Source organism: Sinohyriopsis cumingii, chromosome 3, assembly GCF_028554795.1.
Source record: "Sinohyriopsis cumingii isolate HCF-2022 chromosome 3, ASM2855479v2, whole genome shotgun sequence".
NCBI classification, from domain to species: Eukaryota; Metazoa; Mollusca; class Bivalvia; order Unionida; family Unionidae; genus Sinohyriopsis; species Sinohyriopsis cumingii.
The window spans coordinates 65,852,898-65,872,828 of NC_142963.1; the positions used below are offsets into that span (position 1 = coordinate 65,852,898).

A 19,931-nucleotide genomic window follows, 5' to 3' on the forward strand; every position below is an offset into this window, starting at 1 on the left:
TTTGGTGCATTACATTCACCAAACTGCTAAGACATCCACCCATCCCCAGCTAAAGTGCATAACTGACTCGATTCAGAAGCAATTGATCTCAACAACCAGACCTATGTGTTGCTTAATGGAAGTGTGTACTGTGTCATTTCTTAGACTGGTTGTCTGTTTCAAGGGTCTATAAGCGATACTTCTGAAAACGGATCCAGCAGATCATATATTGCAGATTACACATGCGTGCCACCTTGTTCGCAGGAATCGAGTTACAGCTAAATTTGTATTAAATTTAACCTTTGCAGAACTATCAAATGCGCAAATTAAAATTCAGTTTCATCTAAACCTTGGAACGAATACTCGTGCTGTGGAGATTAATACATGTATGTGTCTGATTTTGTATAAGAAAAATAATTAATAGTTTTTAGGATTAAGTGTACATTGGTTATAAAATATGTTTACTAAACTGTTTGAACGAAGAAACGATTGATAGCTTAAAAGCGCTTAATATCTGCATTTCAGTGGTATTGTATCCATTAATTATTATCCCTTAAATAACTTTCTACACGAGTTTTGGTTCCAACTGCTGTAAATTGAATTAACTCTGATTTTTTTAACATGTACCTGCGTCTGGAGGAGAGAAGAGTGTGGAGACCAAGTGTTCCTTGGAATGAGAAAGCAACTCGACAACAGTCTCGTTCAGTGGATCCTTGTTCTTGTCCAACCAGCCATTGATGTTGTATGGCACCTATTAGAAAATAGAGGATCCAATTTGTGAAAAGAGTCGAATATATTTCATCTTTTGCGAGCCGTAGCAATCAATATTATTCATATAGAGTTTCATAAATATAATTTGAAATGAGCTTGAATGTAAGATTATATTTATCACATGTAGAAAAACGCTAATTTGACCAAACATTAGCACAGTGTGGTAAATTGACTCTGACACTGAAATACATTACGATTCCTTAGCCGTTAGCCTTCTCTTTGCATGGAGCAATGACGTCATTGTGATCTGGGGAGGTGATATTACATATGTTACACGTATACAGATCATTATATGGGTATATGAGAGTAAATAACTGTCATGTGTCTTATAGTAGCTATTTCCAGTAAAATCATTGTGGCGAGTTTATAATGTTTTCTGTGTACCAGCCTTGTGGATTATATCACGATTTTAGAGCAAAAATTAAGTTTTTATAAAATTTTGGCGAAATATTTCGAGTCAGTTCAATCAGTCACATAAATGTTGCTAGTTTTATTTCAGAGCATAATAGAACATATGTAATGTTCTATATATCTCTGATGACGCAACAAGATGATTTTTAATGGTTCAGCGACTAGTCAATTTGACGCCCTAAAAGATGTGTATGGTGCTCACTTGCGTGATTTACTAACGAACAATTTAATTTAATCAACTTGTGAAAGACGAAAATATACTAAGAATGTTTATGACATTAATTCAATGACGTTATGTAAATGTAATTTCTAGTGGAATTCGCCCATCAGTCTCTTCATTTGCTATATTGCGCATGTGTACTATAATTATCTATTCCACAAGGCTTTTCTTATAAAGGAAATTTCTGAAACTGGGTATCATACGATTCACAGAACTTGTATGTAATATGCAGGATTAATGTGTGAGTTCATTAGCTATCACTTACAGAGCCAGCGTAGTGGTGAAGTTCAAAGTGTCCGGAGCTGCCTCCCTTTGTAGTCTTGGTGGGTTTGCCAAAGTTTGGAGACTTTCCAAGATGGTTTGAATTCAGTTTGTCCAAGAATGTCTTATCGGAGGCTTTAGGGAACATGCATTCCTCTTCCAGGATGGACAGGATACCCATAGGCTGTAAGACAAAATAATAATAATAATAATAATAATAACTTTGTTTCATACAAATGCCCATACACAATAACAGTACATGTAAAAGAATGCATTCACGCAATTACATTTACGACACGGTATGTTTAAGCTGATCTACACATATAAAAAAAACAAATATCAATAGTTTCAGTTTTACTCTAATGGGGAAAACCCTTTTCTCTGTACTATTAGAAACTAATGGTATTCCCCAACAAAAAAATTTCTTGTTATAGCAACTAAATTGGGAATTTTTGTTCAAAAATGATAATGGCTTCAAAAAAAAATTCGCTTGGACCAGTGCTTTCGATCCCATCTGTTCTAAAAGTAACTGGTTCGAAGATAAGTTTAAAGATTTCAGCCATCATCATCGAGATTTCTATAGATCTGGAATGTTTTTGTGTTGTTGTATTTACACTTGAAATTCGACAAAAGACTTTGTGGAGATTTAAGCAGGAACTATTAGAATCTGAAGAGCAACTTTTTTCACACTGACCTTATAATATAGTTGATCAACTTGCAGAAATCGTCACACTAACAATTTTATATAAACTATACCGTGAATTTGAAGTATGATATCTTGAAAATTAATCATCGCGAAACTTTCTTAAGGAATCTAAAAGTCAAAATGAAGGTAATATTATATACATTAAGAAAGCAGACCGAAAATTAACTTGAAACTTAATCTTAGTATTGGCTGTGAAAAATTTAATTATTTGAAAGCAATAAATGCAGATTAATTTACTACACACACAAAAATAATATGAACACCCACCTTTTCAATGAGTTCGATACAGGCCTGCAAGTCCATACCAAAATCTATGAATTCCCACTGGATACCTTCCTTCTTGTACTCTTCTTGCTCCAAGATGAACATGTGGTGGTTGAAGAATTGTTGGAGACGTTCGTTGGTGTAGTTGATGCACAACTGTTCGAAGCTGTTGAACTGTTTATAAAAATAGTACATGTATGAAATATTTCCTTGTTTTTTATTTTCTTCTTTTGTGTAATCATTCATGTATGTTCTTCTCTTCTTCGAATATTGATCGTCTAACTATAAATTGGATGCTTTTCATAACAGTTGGTGATACTACTGGAGTAATTAAATGATTCTTGCAAATGACAAGAAGGTTTACAAATTAAAAACAGTAGCGGTGTGGGAGGGGTGACAAATATGATATAAATATACTTTTGGATCAGATCACGCATGATCTGATAAGTTCGGAGGTCTTTAAAAAGTCATAAGATGTCTAAATCTGAAGATTAAGATTCTTAATCTGTAACGTTTTGTGTCGGCATTCCATTATAAAATAAACGCATAAAATAAACGCTATAAACTTGTATTGAAGATGTGGTGACTGAGACAACTTCTATCGAATATCTGCTGTGTTTGCAGAATGTACATCTCAAACAATTCATTTAACTGATTTTTAAAATCTAAAACTTACATCGAAGATCTCAAACCCGGCGATATCCAGTACACCAATGAAGTAGTTTCTCTTATTTTTGGTGTCTAGGGTCTTGTTCACTCTCCTGACCAGCCAGCCGAACATACGATCGTACAAAGACTTGGCCAGTGCGTTAACGGAGTAGATGACCTGATCCTTTGTACGGCCCTGTGTGACAAATTCAGCACCGACCTTGATTTTGGGTTTCAGCAGATCCTTCAGCAAATCACCAGCGTTAACGCCTAACATGAAAGCCACCTTTTCGGCCTCTGTTGATAAAACGACGAAAGGAAACTTACATCTCTTGGATATACGACATATAAGAAATACATAATTTTGAAGATGTGAGTACTACACGCCCAATTACACAAATCAAAACGAGGTTTTCCACAAGGTAAGGAACTTTGTATTTAACTTAGATGCCTGTTTGTTTGTTTTTTTAAATCAGTGACCTGCAAATTATAAGGCTAGAAGTTGGTGTCTGAGCTCAGGAACATGTTTTTTGGTATGTATCTTATGCGGGTTGTTCCATCTGCTAGTCGCATAGTGTGTGTGTGTGTGTGTGTGTGTGTGTGTGTTATCGGTGATTATATCATACCAGCAGTTCCATCTGGTTCAGCCTGCTCCTCTCTTGGCCTCTGTTTGAACTTCATCTCACCCATGTGCATGATGGCAGCGGTGCATTTGTACATACTCAGCTTCTCTTCGGGACTGAAGCCAAGCACATCAAAGGCAGCCTAAGTAATTTAGAAAATTATCAAACATTGATATATTAATAGAATCATATCAACCACATGTTGTACACACATATCATATAGATATATTTAAAAATGGAACAACACCAATTGTAAAAGTTATTTTTTTACGTCTCTTATTTAAACATAATAAAACCTTAGCACTCGTTTGATAAACGAAACACTTCTTCCAAAGACCATAGTTAAATTTACAGCGCGAAATCAGCGTATTTTATGCAATGTGCACTTAATGTTAAGTAATCAATATCGGAAGTACTGGGATAACTTGTTTGGATGATACTTTAGTAGGGAAACATGTCATGAGTGAGCTTGATAGGTCAAGGGGTATGAATACCATTTTCTTTGTTAGATAGAGCCCCCCTATTAAGAGTAGATGGGTTCGTTTGTTGAGTGTGGCGGCCTTAAGCCTTTAAATCCATAATGTCGAGTCGCTCTGGTTACAAAACTTCTTGATATATGGTCATGTGATAAATTTAATTTAATTAGACTTACGTCGGTGATTTTCATTTCCTCAACGTCATCGATGGTGTCGACGGTCAAGGCACCCTGGTTAATGAAGGAATATAGTGCGGGGTCTGGGCTAACGAGGAGCTTCTCTGAAGATCGAATAATAATAATAATAATAATAATAAATGGGCTACACTTAAAACGTGAAACTAGAATGATATTCAAGTTCTTTGAGCTAGTTTTATATTTAAAAATATTCAGTTCAAATATGGATTTAAAACAGACATTCTGTCCAGATGTTTGAGCCATTTCTGTTTAGATAAGGGCTTCAATTTATAAATCTTTCATATCTTTTTTTCCTGTTGTATTTTGTCTTTTTTCTTTCTTTGTTTATCTGTGCAGGCTGTTTTACAGTTTACAGTGATAGAAACTACTGCATTAGCCAATCGTGTACATTTGCACTTGATCTTTCTTTACTATTTTAATTTTGTTTAAATATGGGATTCTTATTCTTTGTACACTTACCGTTGTACTGTGGTATAGCATTGGATAACATTTGATAGAAAATGTGGTAGTTTCTCTCAGCTGGCTGCTGGAAGGTTACACGGGACTTTTCAAGCAAGTCTGAAATGTCAGATTTAGTAATTGAAATCATTTAGTCAGATCGACGCATATTTGCATTACAAAAACTATAATCATTAACTATTATCAACATTTTAGATTTCGAGATATTTGGAAAACATGAAGTACATGTGTACAGGAGTTCAACTAACTTACGCAATTATATACTGTTAGTAAACTTTCGTGGAATATCTGCAGTTTTGGTGACACATTTTAAAACGAATCTGTAAAGATTAATGTATTGCCCTACCAATAGATCAACAGTGTCGATAGCAATTGTGTGAACATCACGTGATTTACATGTCCACTGGCAGGTTGACTGTCTTTATATCCGTCAAATATCTGACTACCACTCTGTATTATACCTCAATTCAAATCGTCATAACTTCAAGTTTTTTAATATTTTCATTAAATTTGTAGTATGCACTAAAACGTTACTACTAATTCACCGTGGGTGTCAACATAAAATGTTTGATTTTATTCGATACGTTATACTAAAGATGAGAGCACGGTTATGTCCTGTATCGTGATGGCTCGTTTGTTTGAGTTGGACTGGGTTCGGATACATGGATGTTATGCCTATATAACATGAACAACATTCATCTTGCTATAATAATAAAAAATTGTTATGTTCCCCTATTTTGACAAAATTTATACTGAACGATGTCTAAATTATCCAAACAAAATGCTATCATTGATGCAAATTAATAGACTGAAAGAGCAATAGTCGATAGGTCAGTTGTTTTTCTGAAGAACAATGTTATTGGTACTTACAAGTCTCAATGTCAGCACCAGCGATTTTACCCGTAGGCCCGAAGTGGATTCTGATGAATTTTCCCTGCAAGAAAAGTAATTCTGTAGCTCTGCAAATACTAAGTGGATATTGGTCCTTTTAATTAGTAAACACACATATTTATATAATGTATTAAACTGGATTGTTAACTTGTTACGGTAAATGACTAAACGATAATAAACAAGCAATTTACGAAAATGCATAAAGCTACAAAATGTCTAAACAACTATTCCGAAATCAAACTTTGAGTTACGAAAATTGTAAGGATTGTTGGAAAATGTCTTGAAAAATACATATTTTAGCAGCACAATAGTTTGAGATTTATTGTCAATGATGTACAAAAATAAAATTATTGGGAGGCTGGAGAGAGAATTAAATTAGTCAAGGTCGAACATGCAGTAGGATAAATGGAAGGTCGATTGGAATTGGACACTTCATTCAAACCTTGTCCAGCAAGGAAAGATGTCCAAAGTCTCAGTGTGCTGCATTGCTCCAAATTCTTGGGTACAGTATTTTAATTTTCGTGCATAACGCACGACTTTATAGATTTACCGTAGCATAATGCGATCACAGATCATTGTCTACACACCCTGAAACTAACAGAGGCTATCTATATTCGTACGTGCAGGCGCATTATGCGACGGTAGATCCGAGTCTATGTAGTTTACAGTTGGTCGGCGTGTTGTCGATAATTCGTCCATAAATCGACTTTACTGAAGTAAGAGTAAATAGGCTACGTTTAGTTATCATTCGTTCTATGAAAATGATTTTAACACACTTAAATGTATTAAATTATCTAAACGTCATTATTGAATATTATTATGAAAACAACTTTCTTTTATTTTAAATATTTACTTTGAAATAACTTTATATCATAAATAAATGTAGCGCCATATCCTAACGTTCAACAGCCTGATTCCAAAAGAGGTCTTGACGATGTTGAAGTAAAATTATCTTCTGAGATCGATTCGTCAAAAAATATGGAAATGATTAATCAAAAAAGGTATTGTCTAAAACCGTCAAATATATTAACTTTATTTGTACTTTGTCGATTTTTGAAAGGAAATTAAACACAATAATAATTATAATCGTAAAAGTAAAACATTTAATATGTTTGATATTTTTCATTACAGTGTGGAAATTTATTACTCTTTTACTTACGAATCTTGAGGAGTTGTTATTTCTAACAGTCTTTGCGTTACCAAAGGCTTCTAGAACAGGGTTGGCCTGGATGATTTGATCTTCAAGGTTACCCTGTGACATCACACGCAAGCAAGTGGGGAAAAGGAGAAAAGACAAAATTGTTATACACAAAAACCCTCCAACAAAATTCACCAGATGTGCTTCATTTGGTCAATTTATTTCTGAAGATAAGCATGCAAAACTATCTAGTTCTCAAATCTTTGGGAAAAACTGAACTCGGGGAAAAATATGGTGGAATGTGCGTTTGGGAAGGTAGGAAAACGATAATGTTTCTAGTGTGTTTTCAAGAAAAAGGACAAGTCAACAGTTGGAAAGAAAATTTACGTGTAATAAGTGTTTAAGAATAATGGGTGAAAAAATAAATGGAAGATATGTTTGGATACAAAGAACATAAATGTTGAAATGAAAAGGTTATGAACAGGTCATGAAAAGCATCGATGTTAAAGGCTTAATTATGAAGGAAGAATGATTTCAGATGATAAAATTGCACGAAGAAAATATAAACTGAATCGACTTAAGTTTTGTTGGTGAAATGTTTCCCCAGAACATATGAAGATCAATCAGCAAATTATCACAAAACGCTTTGTTCATCTCAGATACTAGATAAAAAGGCGAATGGTTGCGAAAGCAAATTATCGCGAAATGTTGGGTTTTGAGACTAGCTCATCTGAAATGAGAGCTCGCATAAAAGATATCCAATATTGGAACGAGTTATCTGGTTTAAAGCTGTATAGTGTATTTGTGCTCTTTTTAGGTACCGAACTGACAATTGAATAAATGACCCAATGTTTCTCAATTTGACACCCGTATGATTGCCTATATAACGAAAGGAAAGCCATATAAGGGACTTCCGTTTGTGTTAGGTATAAAATCTGAAATAACATTAATGTTGTTTTAAATTGCGAAAGGAATATAGAATTAATATTTTGGTAATCATTATTCTGACCAATATTTATTTTTTGCTGAGCATTCTATGTGTTCTTTAAGTAGACGTTTATGGTACTTTTAAGTTTACCGGATTTTTGTCGATTAAAGTGACATAAGCGTAAGGATGTAAAAAGTTACTGCGTCAGATGACTGCCAATCCGCCTGTGAGAAGTTTTCCACAACAAACCTCGTTGAAAACACGTTGAAAAGACTTTCGACAAGGAAAAGGGAAGGCAAAAGTTAATAATAAAAAAGGACATAAGTGCACACGTTACATTCCCTCGTCAAGTTAAATAACATGCAGGTGTCAGGTAAGGAGTCCTCGCTCTAAACCACAGTCACCAAACGGAACAACTCAATCATGTGGGGTCTGCTTTCAAACAGTGTATCCTTCTCTGGTACTTACGAATCTGGAAGAGTTGTTATTACGGGTCGTCTTTGCATTACCGTAGGCCTCTAGCACAGGGTTGGCCTGCACGATCTGGTCCTCTAGTGTACCCTGTATTTGGGGAGGTGGTGGGCAAGTTTACAAAGGAGTAGTCAGTGAATTACACAGAAGTGGTGGTCGAATTTACAGAGGGTTTTGGTGGTGGAAGAGGTGAATGGAAAGGGTGGTCGTTTATACAGGTGTATCAAGGGATGGTACAGGTGAGAGACATATTGAGGTTTTGGGTTCGATAGTTGAAGAGGTAGAGTTAGGAATGAAACGGTAAGATGACGTTGGGTAAAAGAAGAGAAAATATAAAGTATTAGAAATAGACGCACAGATAAAATAAAACAATGCCTACATGACAATTGGATATATTCCTTTAAATGAAATACATAAACTCATGTCCATCCTATTACATTTTAATGAGACATAATGTGTTAAAAAGATATCAAGCTCAAATATGAATATAGAATATGTGAATGCAAGAAAATGTACCAAACTTATTATATAACTGACATGAAACTTTATACTTTATCTTTGACACAAAAATATATTAAATTGATATAACATCATATCATAATGGAATGTTATATTTACCTTTCTCTTTTACAAAATTGGTAATGCATTTGAATATCAATTAAACAGAAAATGGAAATGAACAAAATTATATAAGTAAATCATAAACGCTTCTTAAGGTGCATTATTGAGTATCGTATCCTGGTTACCCGTTATTCATATGGGTACTGTAATGTTACCATACATTTTAGACCTGAAACAAAATGTGTTCATTATCAAACGGACAAAATAAATGCACACCAACTATTCTAAGAAACACTTCAAAAGGGAATTTGTTAATCAAAATATCGGTTTTGTTAGTAAACAATAATCAAAGGTGAGATCATCAAAGGCTTTGGTTCTCCTTTTCATGGGTACTCATCTTCATTGATAAAGAGGAGTGCCATGATTACACTGGGGAGATGGGGTCTCAAACGTGTCTGGGGCCACTCGAGGGAAACATGATGGGAACACTCGTTTCGGGTTGAGAGGGATATACTTTGATTTGTGTTCGCATGAAACTGGTTCAATTTAGTTTTCAATAGAAATGTATTTCCCATTCATGTCTTACAATTGCATTGGAATATTCAAAATTGCAGGACGGATAAAAGGGAGAGCAAACAGTAGCAGTAAAAGACGAATAAATAAGTGGCTTAACGTGTGGGGTTCATGCTTGAAGTTTATAAGGTTTAATATGTATAACAGTTGACGAAATCTAACAAAGGTGTGGAAAAAGACGTGGTAGAGACATGAAATCTATCTATAATGAGCAATCAAGAGACCCTAACATTTTGTCCTCTGTCGACATGTTTACTTTATAAATAGGTTACATATATGAGTGATACAAAGAAAGAAAAGGGGATATATATATGTTTATACATGAAAGGTGTGCCCGGTAAGACAATTTTAACTTTGGCACCATGCCCAACCTCTGATGTGATGTAAATCATCATATATTCTAAATAAAACTTTCATAGTTAACATGTTTTGTATACACTACTCTTGATCACTTCCTTGATATATGATAAATGTTGTGAGAGATTTCCAAAAACATATTCTGTACTCATTAAGTCTGTACTCACGAAGCTGGGGCTGGCTGTGTTTCATGCGGATATGATGCAGTTCCAATGCAACATCAATAATCATGTTGATATGTCTTGTTCTAGAAACTGAATTTAATAGGTAAGGTTTTTATCCCAGAAAATTTACAAAAATATTAAGTTTCAAATAATAGTTTGGAATGTATGCTTAAATTTTGTTTTCGCTCAATATAATTTAGAAAATTAGCAACTATTTTTGCAAAATTAAATATCTGACAGCTATTTGCCTAAAATTCCTCTGAGAATTTTAATTTAAAACTAAAGAAGAGTTTACTGTCAATTTTATGGACAAAAATGTACAATCTTAATTATATATTTTGTTGTTAAACGTTACCATCTTTCGATCATGCATCTACTGAGGGGGAAATAAAGATTCAGAAACTCGACAAAACTCAGGTGCTAGGGTCTGATCCAGTCACGTGCAAACACAAATCGGAAGGTCTTACAACCTTTTTACTCGCTTCTTTCTGTTCTTCCTCTGTCTTTTTTTGAAGGGCAGCAGCGACATGTGCAAAATACATAATTACTTTCTTCGTGTTTTCTGTCTTACCGGCTCCAGACTCGCCACTGTAGGTATAAATAAGCAACATATTTTACAAGTTGTGGTGTGCTTTGCATTTCTTTCGACAATGCACACAATCGTTCGATGCATGTTCTACAATAGAGAGGATCAGAGCGTAAATTTCCAACAAAAATTAGATTCATATACTTGGACTTCAAGCACTGTAAGAGTAAGGAAAATATTTTTTGGGCAGTAAATAGAAAATCATGAGTCCGTCTCGAAAAGTTGGTCTCTGGTTTTCTTGTAGTTCATTTGAACAGAGGAGAACGTGCATCGAATATTGGAAACAAAAATTACAAAGATCTTGCCATCAAACACATAACAGTGGCTAAAATCTTAGTAATTTTCACTCTGAAAAGCATATCTACAACGTAAGCCGATGTGAAAATGGGACAATCCACAATTTGATGTTACTTAAAACGAGTCAAAATGATGTCTATTGAAACCATATTTAAATTTGAAAATGTCAGTAAACATGGGTTTAAGCGAATATCTTCTCAATATAGAAGCCGCCGCTTTATATTTTTCTTTCCTTTAAATCTTTTCAAAATTGATTGCGTTTAAGTACCCATTTTCACATCATCCGAAAGACAACGGGTCTTTCTGCGAAAACGTCGCAAAAAAGCTCGAGGTGTTCCAGATGATTCTCAGTTATAACAACTTCATGATAAATCTGAGTGGAATCATCGATTTCACTTACGGCTAGTCTGCCTTCCTCAGTTTGGATCTTTTTAGGTTCTTTATAAAGGTTTGCAGCCACTCTTGCAAAATACATAATGACTTTCTTCGTGTTTTCCGTTTTTCCGGCACCAGACTCTCCTCTGGGAGAGGAAGGTAGTGAGGGAAAGAAAACAAACATGAAACATGTTATTGCAATACACGATGGTAAAACACGCACCTTTTATTCAACTTCGCTAACAAATGCACCTAAATATAAGGGCGAAATACATTGGAAACCCAATTCGACTGCTCCTTTAAGTGATTTCTTTTCATGCTTTAAGTGTACCGGTCATGAAATAGGTTATAAAGACGGTATATAGTATTGTCAATTGAGTCCCTCTTCCCGAGAGCTATAGTATGAATAGATATGGTGTCAGTCTGACCTTACAAATACAACAGTATCATAAAGTTGTAACTAAAAGTGACGTTCAATTTCACGCTGACGTTTATTTTAGATTGGATACAAGTATTTACGTGACGTAGTTTGGTGTACAATCATGTGTTTCCACCAATACAAGCTAGACTGAATGCATGATGTACCTGGGAAAAGATGAATGTACCTTACAAGTACAACAGTATCATAAAGTTGTAACCAAAAGTGACGTTTAATTTCACGCTGACGTATGACATTATTTTAGATTGGGTACAAGCATTTACATGACGTAGTTTGGTGTACAATTACTTGTTTCCACCAATACAAGGTAGACTGAATGCATGATGTAACTGGGAGAAGATACATGTACCTGGAATAGAGAACTAGCTTATCTGCTTGCATTTTATGCCGGTTGATCAGCTACCACTAACTTTGTCCTCAGACCATTTAACTTTCGCCATTATGAACTCACGTGAAAAAAATTCACTTCTTAAGAGTCCTGAATCAACTTAACTTGCAAAACTTGGAAGGTGGTCTGAATTCTTTTTGTATACTTAACTCTAAACTTTTTGAGAGAGTGTGACTTTTCTTTGTTCTATGAAATGCATCTTGCACTTGAAGTTGACCTGCAAATTGCAAAATGTTCCTCACGTTTAAATTGTACATTATAACTAGCTACTCAGGGAATATTAAATCTTATTGGATAGTCACATTCATATCCTATATCTATTACATAAATCTTAAATAGATGTAAACTTTATTTTTAGTGCGGATATTTTTTATTTAAACTGTAACAAAAGTATTTTGAATCAGACTCCTCGTTTTAAGATAGACACGGATTATGAAATTAAAGAAACTGCTTACGTAATCAACATGGACTGGTTCTCACGATCTGCAATGATAATAGAAGAAAAAGAAATCATGAGAAACTTTAAAGAATATTAAGTAAATCGTGAATTTTCAGGAACAAACAAAATGAGTTCCTCTATTTTTGGCACGCTTAAATGTGTGCACGTGTCTCACTCGAGAGCGTCACATGTTAGCAGGTGATTTCACAAAGTACGATGCATATGTTAACATGCAAGTGGCTTATGTATGTTTAACGTTATGGTTTAACGTTAATAGGATTCAAATTTAGATTTTTCTCCATCTATGCGCTGTCATTTTCTATTCACCTATTTCCAGACGGCTCTTATTTTATGAACCATACGACATAAGAATTATGGAAATCTGCAGAATTTTCAGGAAAGTGTAATTTTGAACTTTGAAGGAAGACAGGTGGAATTGTGGCAACATTATATAGGATAACTTTGGTTTAAATAATGAAAACTTGAGGTAAAAAAAGCTTATCACCAATTAGATTGGACCACCATTCTCTCCCATTTCTTCAAATTAGGCTTGCAACATTGTAATTCATCCAAGTGAACCAATTTAAGAAAGTTGTAAATACTTTTTTAAAGTTACTTTTGATATTAGACTGCTTGAAACTAATTAAAAGAAAGACGACGTTGTTTTGCGGAAGACATTGTTTCGTAATTTATGCCAACGCTCTTTAACTTATGCAGCACACCGTGCAAGAAATACATATAGGCCTACGTGATATGTGTAGGCTCCATCTAGCACAAGGCTAATGAAGAGCCGATTCTCTCAGTAATGTTTATTTTTAGAAACATTCCAGGCGGGATGCTGCTAAAACTGTTTGACTGCTGAAGATAATGATCAGTTCGAGGTATGCTGACTAGCGTAAGATCGCCAACGGGCGGAAAGAATGGTATTACCAAATTTGGAAAGATGGGTGTGTCCTGTGTGCGAACATATACTAATATACTGCATCAATGCCGATATGCAGAACCAGGTAAGAGAAATAGATATCGGCGTTTACTCTGGCTTAGGGAAGTATTAAACAGGCTGAAGAGGCTCTAAAAGGACTCTTTTCCATTCGAGTAGATAACGTTTTTACCTAAACCATTATCATTAAGTCTACAGCAACGTTTCTTTAGCCATAACAACACAAATATTAATACATTCTTTTCCTGACCTGATGAATAAACCCATGACACCGAACGATCAGGTAAAACAAATAATTACTAAATTAATGTACAGCTAATGTTTTCCTGAACTCCACCCATTATTTCATATTCCCACGAGTTGTTATTTTCTATTGTTTTAAAGACATGCATGCATGTATGTATGTATGTATGTATGTATGTATGTATGTATGTATGTATGTAGACAAAATGACAGATCTTGAACCATGATAGACTGCCATGGTCCAAACTTTAGAACAGGCTTTCATCACTTCATATCATGTAAAAGATTTCAACAGTTGCCATGAATACCTGCGTTGAGGATAAGCTCGAAGCTGGTCAGATAAAGTTGTTAAAAATAAGCTTTTCACCAAGTCACATTGACAGATTATTAATATTGATGTTAACAAAGAGTTTGTTTTGTGATCTTTCAACTTATGTATGTTGTATTATGTATTTTTTGGGAATACCTAGCTGAGTTGTGGTGGTTGTTGAGTTTCGTGTTGATTGTATTGAAAATGTGACTCTTGCCTTTATTCGTTAGTTTTCTGAAGTTAACGGTTTCGCCAAAATATTGGATGGTAAATTTTTACATGCCAGGACACAGATTAAAGTTCTGGCTCCATATTATACCTTCTGACTGTACTATACTCAATGTAATTGCCATAACATGTAAAAGTTTTCAGCCTCTATTACTCCAGAGGGAATCATTTGTAAAGGGTCTATATTTACTTATCTGGTCTTACCTTGCAACATGTTCTGGTAGGCATTATCAGCGATGGAGAATAAATGAGGAGGCATCTCAGCTCGTCGTTTACCCCTGAATTTAGCGATGACGCTATCCGTGTAGATAGGCAGACGTTTGTAGGGGTTGATGGCAACGCAGAACAGTCCAGAGTAGGTCTGTATGATAAAAATATATAGTTTGGTTACTTTCATAATCTTCACTTTACACATTGATAATTTATGTTCATTGATTGTTCGGTTTCTTGATAACCTTTCCTTAATTTTTTAATATAAAACTATTTGTACCTATTAATAGGTATGATGGCAAAAAGCATATATATTACTTACAGATAGATGCATGTAAAAATGACTTTGTTTCTGAATTGCTCATTCTTAATTGCAGTGATGGTAAACAGCATTAGACTGATGCCCTTTTGTACATGACACTTTACAAGATACTTGTTTTTTGTAGTTTTTTTGGGGGGTGTTTGTGGTTTCTTTCTATTCAAAAGACTGAAATTGAATTAACTGAAATGAGACTGAAGTCATAAACCTACGCCTAACTGGGTCGTTTGAAAGTGAACAAAAGTGTTAGTAGAGACTGTGAATTCTCAGATAAAAAAGTGATCACTGAAACAGGTTCCTCCTGAATTCAAACTTTTCACGAATTCTCGCGTGATATATATATATATATATATATATATATATATATGTGTGTGTGTGTGTGTGTGTGTGTGTGTGTGTCTTTTTAGAGCAATAAAATCACTTTGAAGTTGTTTCAGGTCAGCGTTTAATTGTGACACTCTTATATGTATGTTTGTTTACAAAGAACCAACAAATATCCAGAAAATGCTAATTTCATTAACGTACTTTTACTCGTTGTTCGGAAATAATTGCTTCAACAATATATCAGAGTTGTAGAATTAGCTTATCTGGCAAAAATGCAAGAAATGCAAGTTTGAGTTTCTTATCATATTTAACCACATGTTAGATACTACACGCATTCAGTGCGAAAAGAGTTTACCAAGATATGAAGTTGCAACATTCGTCAGCAGATAGGATCTGGGATCTATTAACTCCGAGGTTGTTGTCATGTTTTGTTTTGGAGAAGTTTCTACTTTAAGCCTATCATAAGTGAATTTTCAAACTAACACTCCTATTGATTGCTCAGCATAAAATCTAAAGTTCAAACTCTATATCAAGACTTTTCTGATCTCCAGGTCATGTTTAAAACGATGGTCACTCGAAATCATCAGTAGAATATAAAAGTGTAGACTCATAATCTGTCCCTGTATTTTGTAAATAATTGGTCTACCCTGTACACAGTCGTGTGTGTGCTAGACAAGAGAATACATTATATAATAATCAATTCTGATTTTTATTGTCCTGATCACAATTTCTATTCCAAGTCTCATTTAGTTTTCTATAACAGAAGGCAAGTGATATTTTATCTTTTAAAGGCGACTGTTGTTGTTGCTTGAAGAGGATAGTCGTGAAATAATGTCTCTTTTATGGATGGGTACACGCTGATACTCACGTAAATCAGTCCAGAGTAGTATCTTCGTTTCAAGTTGTACAAAACGGAAGCCTCGTTCAAGTAGGACATATTGGCCATATCCTCCACCTTTTCAAACTTGGCGGGGTTAACTTGCTGGATATCATCCTTCTTAACGGTTATGGTCTGTAACCAAGAACATGTTATAATGTTATAAGTCAATGTTAAAAGCGGCATTCTGTAATTATATTGTCAGTTCGTAATGTCTTCAAAATTAACTGTACATGAAACTGAACAACTTGTATAAATAAATTTCGCTGAATAAACAGGGGCGAGGGGTACTGGGATGGTAATGCACTCCCTTCTTGTTCTGAGATTTCAAGTTAGATCTCCGTTTCCACTGGTGCAAGTGTAAGTAATTATCAATTTAAGGCTGGTGGCTTCCAAATACTGATTATCCAGTCTTCTTCTGTACTTGAAGGACTTGTCTAGATGCATGTCTGTTCCGCCAGGAATGCATTATGCAATTTATTATAACTTAATAACTAGAGTAGACAACATATATGATAGAATCAATGACATACCCACTATTATTTTTTCTCAGATCAATTGGTGAATGTGTGTGTAGGTAGGTAGAAAGACAACTTAGAAGGACTAATAGCCAAATAAATAGTCAGAGAGAGAGAGAGAGAGAGAGAGAGATAGAGAGAGAGAGAGAAAGAGTCAAGAAGATCTATAGTGGAAAGGTAGATAAACTGATAGAAATACAGATAGGCATGTACATATACATGCAGATGGATGGATATACATATAGAGACACAAGAAAGAAGTTTAAACCTCATTTTTTTCCAATGTTTTGACGGTGATTTCCTCTCCCTTTGTTGAGACAATTTCAGCCAGCACGAAACCTTCCTTCTTGTCTGGAATCCAGCAACATTTCTTCCCTTCATAGGCTGGTGGGTCTTTCATCAACGCTTTGCGGTCGACCGCAAGGTACTGGAAATCTGGATCGCTCGGATCAAAACTCATGTTGGCTGAGTGTTAAAGAATCTCCGACAAGAGACCAACGTAGAAACGAAACGGGAGATTACCTCTGTCTGGACTCCTCCGTAACACCAACAGAACAACTGCAGACTCAGAAGATCTGGGAAGAAAAACATTAATGCTTAACTAAATATTTAATTTCAACGTTACTTAATTTGCCTCAAATTTACAAGAACTAATAACTACGTACACAACACCATCTTGATTATTCGAATTCGTGGCAGTGCAAAATATAGTTATTCGAAACCTTTCTGCCCCATTTGTCTATTATTCGCCCAACGTATTTATTTATTTATTAACTTATATACTTATTTATTTATTGCGTGTTTCCGACAGACAACGACAAAAGCTGAGGGCATTCAATAGAAATACTCTATAAGCGAAAAAGCATAAATGAAATTTTAACACTGCAAGAGTGGTTCCTTCTGTCGGTTTGGAGGAATTATTAATTCCATCTAAATGAGTATAAACTGCTTGAGATATTTACGGAATAAACAAAATGAGGCAAGAGAGATCGTGAACTATGAAACGATACTCTTCCCCCACCCTCAAAATATAACTGAACCTTGCACTCCAGAAGCACGGAGTGAGCATCTACAATGGTGATCACGTCTATACAGTGTAACTGCAAGTCAACTGATTTGACGATTGTTTTTATTTGTCACTAAATTGCCCCTCTACATGTTTTAACTAACATCAGGAATTTAAAAATTGTTGATATCTGACTAGCCCAAAAATTACCTCAAACTTAAGCTGGCCTTGCGGCAGTCACCTTTTACACGATATTAAATTCAGGATAGTGGTAATCAAATTTTTTTAAGGTACTAATATTTTTCCGGGAGTATTGATTTCGACCATGCTATACGTAAGTAAATAGTGGCACATTTTCATGTCGTTGTTTAATCAGCTTTATCAGTGTATCCCCTAAGGGTGCAAGACTGAGAGAAAAATCTCCTTGGAGTCAAAATTGGGGGTCTGACTGAGTAAAAAACAAAATTTGGTATCAAAACTGTGGTCAAATTAAAAATTGGGGGTGGGTCTCTGAAGCGCAAATGAGGGTAAAGGGAAACACTGCTTTACAAAAAATAGGAGAATTTTCCAATACTAAAACTTAGAGGCGACTTCTTTCGAAACATCAACTAGTTTACATCGTAAAAACAAAGAACATGGGAGTGTCAGCGTAATCTTAGGTAGTCAGTTTCGTGTTGATATCTTATATCCAAAATGTAGTGTAATTAATTATATGCCCCAAAACTCGATGGACTTTCCACTGACTGACTTCAATAAGAAAATTAAGGAACTCGTATGTACAATAAAAATCTCACTGCACACCTTTACGAAAGATACTAAATATATCCGTAACACCCAACCACTGCAGCTACAAAACAGCCCCTACTCCAACCCTAACTACTTCTCTCTGCTGCCGTATTCAGGCACGGCATGCCTGGCATCGTCTACGCAACCAGATGTTAACAGGACCCATCAAGTATAGAATTACAAAGGTTCACTATAGAGATTAAGATGTATCGTGGCTTCTGATGCATCAGTGCAAAATACCCGTACGGCATGTCGGTTTGATAAACACAACTCTTTTTCTATTTGTAGCACCGAAGACAATTGTACTATATAATGTTCCTATTTACATACATATAAAACCATATAGTAATAAACATGCACATCTGTCATGCTTACAATTATTTCTCCTCCGAGGTACTAGATTAACTTTTTTCCCATTTTTTTTTAGAACAAAATTCTAAGACATCTAACTAGGTAGAGCTTACGTATATATATATATATATATATATATATATATATATATATATATATATATATATATATATATATATATATATATATATATATGTGTGTGTGTGTGTGTGTGTGTGTTGAAGGTACAATATGTAAGGGACGTAAGATATGGTTCTGAAAGATAAATCTAGAACGCAATTAATTTGGATAAATAAAGGAAACTGTCCAGAAATTTGCCACTCCCACCCCATCCCACTCTTTATCTGTTAATGTAAATTTTCAAACATGGTATTTTTAAAATTACATCATTCTCATTCTTTACAGATATCATTCAAAATATTACGAAACCACTGATAGTTTAGGGTGTGTCTAAAAAGCCATATTCCTTACACCCACTTTCCACTTGTACTCTTTACAGAAATTTGTTTCATAAAACAAAAGCCTTGAAAAGTACAATATTGAGAAAAGTATATCTGCATCGGATGGTTTATTTCTGATGTTGAATTACTTCTGTTACGATATAAATTATCATAAACGCATACAAAAGCTAGGAATATAATTAAGTAACCTATTGCTTGTATATACGGAAAAATAAATGTGACAGGGTGGAGACATGCAATATAAAATAAATTTTAAAAGTTCATAATCGTCAAAAAGTTTAAGTTTGGAGTATAAAGTTTAAAATCATATTGATGGCGAGAAAACGAAGATAATTACAGCGATCATATTAAACAAGCCAATACACTTACCTCGAGACTAATCAGAGATGAAACTAACCAAGTTTTCACAAACCTGCTTACACATCCAGTCCAAAGTGATGGGTTTAGAAGAGTCCCATGCCAACATGCAAGATTGCTAAGTTATATGAGATGCCCAATGTACCATAGCTTGTGACGACGAGGCCCGCACACCGCGACACACAGCCTCATATGGTCAATGAACAGTAGTATCAAATTCCAATACTTCCCAGATGCAAATCCGAATTCTTCCTTAGTTCTTTTCCCACCAATCCAAATTTAGTGGTTACAGACCGGTAAGGTTAAATGGGTTACGGAATTCATTTCTTTTTTCCTATCAGTCTTTTCCAAAATTAGCATGCAAAAAAAAAAAAAAGAA

General features: G+C 34.8%; 1 protein-coding gene across 7 annotated transcripts in view; it reads right to left on the bottom strand.

The window, feature by feature from the left end:
- Nucleotides 1–19,706, bottom strand: part of LOC149803009 (myosin heavy chain, striated muscle-like) — a 44,899-nt gene extending 25,193 nt beyond the window's left edge. For 5 of the 7 annotated variants that reach the window (XM_089952550.1, XM_089952549.1, XM_089952554.1 and 2 more), the window contains exons 1-15: nucleotides 19,565–19,706; nucleotides 16,860–17,166; nucleotides 16,065–16,208; nucleotides 14,548–14,704; nucleotides 12,639–12,666; nucleotides 11,382–11,502; nucleotides 7,066–7,158; nucleotides 5,886–5,949; nucleotides 5,016–5,114; nucleotides 4,536–4,639; nucleotides 3,887–4,025; nucleotides 3,289–3,557; nucleotides 2,616–2,786; nucleotides 1,647–1,826; nucleotides 607–730 (exon numbers count right to left, since the gene is read on the bottom strand). In XM_089952550.1, the coding sequence (XP_089808676.1) occupies nucleotides 607–730; nucleotides 1,647–1,826; nucleotides 2,616–2,786; nucleotides 3,289–3,557; nucleotides 3,887–4,025; nucleotides 4,536–4,639; nucleotides 5,016–5,114; nucleotides 5,886–5,949; nucleotides 7,066–7,158; nucleotides 11,382–11,502; nucleotides 12,639–12,666; nucleotides 14,548–14,704; nucleotides 16,065–16,208; nucleotides 16,860–17,051 (1,885 nt within the window). In that variant the 5' untranslated portion in view covers nucleotides 17,052–17,166; nucleotides 19,565–19,706. Of the gene's footprint in view, nucleotides 1–606; nucleotides 731–1,646; nucleotides 1,827–2,615; nucleotides 2,787–3,288; nucleotides 3,558–3,886; nucleotides 4,026–4,535; nucleotides 4,640–5,015; nucleotides 5,115–5,885; nucleotides 5,950–7,065; nucleotides 7,159–8,440; nucleotides 8,534–10,568; nucleotides 10,687–11,381; nucleotides 11,503–12,638; nucleotides 12,667–14,547; nucleotides 14,705–16,064; nucleotides 16,209–16,859; nucleotides 17,167–19,564 lie in introns of all 7 variants that reach the window. The other 2 variants (XM_089952552.1, XM_089952553.1) reach the window with 2 other exon arrangements.
- Nucleotides 19,707–19,931: the final 225 nt, after the last annotated feature.